At 36.7% G+C, this 6013-nt stretch overlaps 1 protein-coding gene across 21 annotated transcripts in view; it reads left to right on the plus strand.

Moving 5' to 3' along the window:
- The window catches only part of PCM1 (pericentriolar material 1), a 109442-nt gene that overhangs the window by 23668 nt on the left and 79761 nt on the right, over window positions 1–6013 (plus strand). For all 21 annotated transcript variants that reach the window (XR_003120758.1, XM_025393426.1, XM_025393423.1 and 18 more), the window contains 2 exons: window positions 977–1154; window positions 4374–4483. Coding sequence is in view for 20 of the 21 variants with exons in the window: in XM_025393426.1 (XP_025249211.1) it covers window positions 977–1154; window positions 4374–4483 (288 nt within the window). In the remaining variant the exon portion in view is untranslated. The remainder of the gene's footprint in view (window positions 1–976; window positions 1155–4373; window positions 4484–6013) is intronic.

Below are 6013 nucleotides of genomic sequence, written 5' to 3' on the forward strand. Positions count from 1 at the left end.
TAGATGATAACTTCCTAGCATTTTCAGGGAATTTGGAAGTATTTACTTCCATTTTATATCATCAGACTCAGATGAATCAGCATAATTTAAGAGTAAAATAATGATGTCTTTGATACATAATATAAAATTTGTTATTTTCTTATATGTCTGATAATGTGATACAATTAAAATCTTTTTACATAAGATTATCAAATAAAAAATGTATTTTTGAAATTTCAGTCCTTTGTTAGAAATAGTATGTGTGCCTGTTTCCTAGGTTGGTTGTTGTTGTTTTTAAATTTTACTTCTAATCTTTGTTCTTTTTTTTTTCTTTTTTCTTTGAGACGGAGTCTCGCTCTGTCTCCCAGGCTGGCGGTCAGTGGCGCAGTCAGTCTCAGCTCACTGCAATCTCCACCTCCTGGGTTCAAGCGATTCTCCTGCCTCAGCTTCCTGAGTAGCTGGGATTACAGGCGCACACCACCACACCCAGCTAATTTTTGTATTTTTAGTAGAGTTGGGGTTTCATATGTTGGTCAGGCTGGTCTCAAACTCCTGACCTTGTGATCTGCCCTCCTCGGCCTCCCAAAGTGCTGGGATTACAAGACTTTCAGGTCATTAACCCAGCATAATGTGCTCCTACTTTTCTGTAGGGGCCTAGATTTTTCAGTGTGTGTGTGTGTGTGTGTATCCGTCCCCATCCCTCTTGGCCTTTTTTATGTTTTGTGTGTCTTTTTCTTTTCCTTTTGTTCGTTCCTATTCCTGCTAAGCCATTGATTATATAGCTTTTTACTGTGAAATTACCTAAGTCTTAAGTGGCAGGCTGTATCTCTGTGTCATCATTCTATTCTTACTCTTTTTTCTTGATGTCTGCTAAAACTATATTTAGGGTTGTATACTTAATAATTTGTTATCAATGTGTATACTTTGCCATTGATAGTTGAAACAGCAACGTGGATTTTAATAGTCAGATACGAGTATTGTTGGTCTTATTTTCCAGGCCAGAGATCCTCAGCAGGAGCCTATGGAAGAGATAGAAAATTTGAAGAAACAACATGATTTATTAAAAAGAATGTTACAACAACAGGAGCAACTAAGAGCTCTACAGGGACGGCAGGCTGCGCTTCTAGCTCTGCAACATAAAGCAGAGCAAGCTATTGCAGTGATGGATGATTCTGGTATGTCACAGTCTGAGAATATTCTTTTTGCAAGGAAGACTCATACATAATTGTATTGCAGGGTGGATGCTGATTATTACATAATCAGATCTTGATTGTTGTCTAGTTTAGAAACCTTAATATGAGGCTTATGCTTTCCTGTGCTTTTCTCTGGTTATGCAGAAAAGGTTGCAGGGACTACTCCTGGCCATCATACTATACCATGCAGACAGCCAGATCGCTCTTCTTTTCATCAGAGAGTACCCTTAAGAGGTAAAAGAGACAGGCTGTAGTTCTGTTTTTGTACCTCAGACTGATAAGGCTTGTGATGCATTTATTTCCTTTTTTTCTATTTTATTCAGCTAGGATTGTCATTCTTTGCTTGCTTCCCAAGAAAGGGTTAAAACCTTAAGTGAGGCAGTGAATAAATTTATAAAGTATCTTTAGTCTTCAAAGTTAGTAGTAGCTGTTATTTTAATTAGGTATCCTTTTGTATATACTAGCTCTTTAGAACTGTATTTATAGTCTATACTTCCTGAGACTCAGAAATTTTCTTCCTCCTTTCCTCATAGCCATGTGTGATTTAGATGAAAGTTGTATTGAATTTATTAGTATTGAATCTGATTTTGTAAGTTTATCATCACCTTCAAACTTAAGTATTTTAGTGTCTCATTAAATTGAAAAAAAAGATGATTAGTTATTGAAACTCAACAAAACTAAGTTATGTTTTCTAGTAGTCTATTCCCCACCATCCCCTTCTAATAATAATTTCTCTCCTTTGAGCACTCTGTTTTTGTAAGGCGGTTTAGGTTCTCACTGAGGCTGCCCTGTTGTGCATCAGTTTATTCTGCTGTCCAAACCTAGCCCACTGACTCAACTGTCTAATCCCTGTTATACTTAATTTAAGTTTACATTTTCATAAGGAACGTTATGACTTTCAAATAACTTAACTCTTTTTGTTTTTTTTTGAGACAGAGTCTTGCTCTTTTTCCCAGGCTGGAGTGCAATGGCATGATCTCGGCTCACTGCAACCTCCGCCTCCCAGGTTCAAGCGATTCTCCTGCCTCAGCCTCCTGAGTAGCTGGGATTACAGGCACCTGCCATCATGCCTGGCTAATTTTTTATTTTTAGTAGAGTCAGCGTTTTATCATGTTGGTCAGGGTGGTCTGGAACTCCTGACTTCGTGATCTGCCCACCTCGGCCTCCCAAAGTGCTGGGATTACAGGCGTGAGCCACCCTGCCTGGCCAATAACTTACTGTTTTGTAATAATTACATAGCTGTATATAGTAATAATTACAAAGATTTTTGTCCCCATTTCTCCGTTGTAAAATTTAAAGTACCATTAGCTTTTATATTTAGAAAATAGATAATTTAGGAAATGATAATTAAAATACTTTAACATAATGACTAATACTAGTTTAGTTAATGACTAACCTTTTAAATATTTTTTGAGTTTGAAATATCAAATTTAAAAGCTTTCCTTTGATAGTTCTATTAATCTCTAAACTTACATAATCTCCTCTGATCATCAGAGATTTCTAGGTTACTCAGAGCTTTAATTCTTATTTCTGTTTTGTAGCAAAGGAACTCTACAGAGTTTGTGACTTGCCTAGATTTATATAGAATTTTAGCAGAATTACATTTGTTGAATTCTAGGTCAGGGGTCTTGTTTCTGTTTCTGAATATGAACTTTTGAAAGTAAGCAGATAATTTCTTTTTTAAAAATACACTATTATGAGTCAGAGAATAGGAGTAGAATGCACATGAGTTTGAATTTATTTCATACTGTTTCAAAAAGAATTTTAGCTTAGTAATTTTAAAACAAATTTAGTCTTGTATTTGTGAGATTTTGCAGGGGCGTACTAATGAACAGCCATGAAAAGCTACAGTTACAGTATTTAATCTGGTATATGAGATATTATCTTGGGATAATTATGTTACCTCAAAGCGTGTCCCTTTCACCACTTAACTAGCAAGTTACATGTGTTACCAGTACTGTAATTTCTTCTCAGCATAGAGATTTGACTAGATATATAGGATTCCATATAGCCTTTATATTCTCAGTTCTCAGTGGAAAAAAGGTAGTGTTTTCCTTTAAAACAGTAGCAATTTTTAACCAATTGTCTTTTTTCTTTCCTTTTTTTTTTTTTTTTTTTTTTGTGAGACACAGTCTTGCTGTGTCAACCCAGGCTAGAATATAGTGGCGTGATCCTGACTCACTCCAGCCTCTGCCTCCCAGGCTCAGGTGAATCTCTCACCCAAGCCTCCTGAATAGCTAGGACTGCAGGCGTGGTGTACCACGCTGGGCTAATTTTTGTAGTTTTGTAGAGGTGGGGTCTCACCGTGGTGCCCAGGCTGGTCTTGAACTCCTGCGCTCAAGTGATCTGCCCACCTCGGCCTCCCAAAGTTTCAGGATTACAGGTGTGAGACACTGTACCTCGCCACCGATGTCTATTGTGGAGTTGGAGAGTTACAAGTGAGGATAAGGATGGAGTTATTCATTAGTAGAACAGTAACTGTTATGAAAATTATTGTCACAAAACTGCTTTATGAATATGGGGACATTATTTTTAAATTAAGAAGATAAAAACTACAGTCTTTTAGTATGACTTGTATCACAAACAGCCATGTCAATAAATTATCCATTTTATTGCAGGGGTCAGCAAACTTTTGTCAGCTGAGTTTGGCTCATTGCCTGAAATAAAGTTTTAGGGAACACAGGCATACCCATTTGTTTACATTGTCTGTGGTTGCTTTTACCCTGTAAAAGCAGATCTGGGTGGTTGAGACAAAAACTGTATTTCCCACAAAGCCTAATATATTTACTATTTGAACCTTTAAGAAAAGTTTGCCAGCCGCTCTACCAGGGAATTGATTCTATTCAAGAACATGGAGATGGAAACCTGTCAGAATCAGCTGTGCTTTTTTACACTATCACTTTCCCTTCCACTCCCCACTGACCTTAGACAGACCTGCTCCACTGAGTCACTGCTATTAATTGGGATGTAATAGTAACCCTCCTTGTATGTTGGGACAGAAAAAGATGAATCACTTTACTAGAGTTTTGTGACCATCCCTTCATTTTTAAGTTAGATGGAAACTTCTAATAAAATGATTGTTGGCAGATAGATAGGATTGTTAACTAGTTTCAAGGTTTTTTTTTTTAAAGTTATTTTTAGCTTCTCAGAGATTAAAAGTGTTTTATTTATATTAATCAATAGTTATTAATTTCTTTCCAGTTGTTGCAGAAACCGCAGGTAGCTTATCTGGCGTCAGTATCACATCTGAACTAAACGAAGAACTGAATGACTTAATTCAGCGTTTTCATAATCAGCTTCGTGATTCTCAGGTAACCTAGGTGTTTCAGTATAGTTGAGTTTAAAAAATCACGTTACTTACAACAGTGATTCTGAAACTTCAGTGAGCATACATATCACCTGGCATGATTGTTTAGCAGTGTAGGTTTCTGATTGGTGGGGTCCCCCCACCTCCAAAATTATGATTCATGGATTTGGGGTGGGTTTCTCCATGTCTCAGTCCAATGCCAGTGGTCTGGGGGCTATACTTTAAGAATCACTAAATTAGAGGAGAATTTTCTTTGAATGAAGTGATTAGTGAAGTTTTTCTTTGTATGCTACTGGATGACATCTTTTTTCCTTTACAAGACTTAATAGTCTACAACCATTAAGACTGCTTTAAATCTCTGTCCTTCGACTAGATACATGGGACTCCATACAACCTTGGAATTCTCATTTGAAGGAATAATTTACTAACAATTTTAAGAAAGTTCTTAATTTGAGAGTTAGTGAGTGTTTTAATTTGATGCACTTTGTAAGTGATATAAATGCAGATTTTCAGTATGTGGGCCTTGGGTAAGAAAGGATGAATTAATACCTCTCCATTGGAAGTGAGTATGATTGAAGATGCAGTGTCTCTTGTCTTCTTGCTGACCAAGTGAAAATGAGAATATGGCCCAACCACTTTGGAGAGTTATATAGCAGTACCTAGTAAATTTTTTCTGGTAGACCTGGGGCCTACTTTAGAGAAACTATCACATGTTCACGAGAAGATAGATAAAAGAATGTTCATGGCAACTCTGTGTTAATAGCAAAAAAACAGAAACAGCCCAAATGTCCATGAACACAAATGGGCTAATGAATTCTTATCTAGAGTGAAATTCTTTACAGCAGTTACAGTAAATAAGCCATTGCTAATGAATACAAAATTCAAGTTTAAGAAGGATACCACTTACCTTATTTTTTAAAAAGTCTATATTTTGAGCGTATGTATACATAGGCATTAGAAAATAAAAACATATGAGAATGGTAGATACCTAATTCCAGGTTGGAGTTACCTTTGGCGTGGGTAGTGACATTGGAAAGGGTACAAGCAGAGCTTTACTTAAATCTGTAATGTTATATTTTTCTTAAAATAATTGATGCAAATATGGGAAAATCTTAAAATTTGACTAAGCATAATGGGAGGTTTTCTTATTATTTCCTAAGCCCTAATGGATTCTTGAAATGTTTCATAATTTAAAAAAAAAAAAAAAGAGGGCTGGACGCGGTTGCTTACGCCTGTAATCCCAGCACTTTGGGAGGCCAAGGCGGGTAGATCACCTGAGGTCAGGAGTTTGAGACCAGCCTGGCCAACATGGTGAACTAAAAATGTTCTCTCTCAACTAAAAATGCAAAAATTAGCCAGGCGTGGTGGCAGGTACCTGTAATCCCAGCTACTCGAGAGGCAGGAGAATCACTTGAACCCAGGAGACGGAGGTTTCAATGAGCTGAGATCACACCACTACACTTTAGCCTGGGCCACAGAGTGAGACTCTGTCAAAAAAAAAAAAAAAAAAAAAAAAAAAAAAAAAAAAAAAAGA

The sequence above is a fragment of the Theropithecus gelada genome, chromosome 8, assembly GCF_003255815.1.
Source record: "Theropithecus gelada isolate Dixy chromosome 8, Tgel_1.0, whole genome shotgun sequence".
Classification (NCBI taxonomy): domain Eukaryota; kingdom Metazoa; phylum Chordata; class Mammalia; order Primates; family Cercopithecidae; genus Theropithecus; species Theropithecus gelada.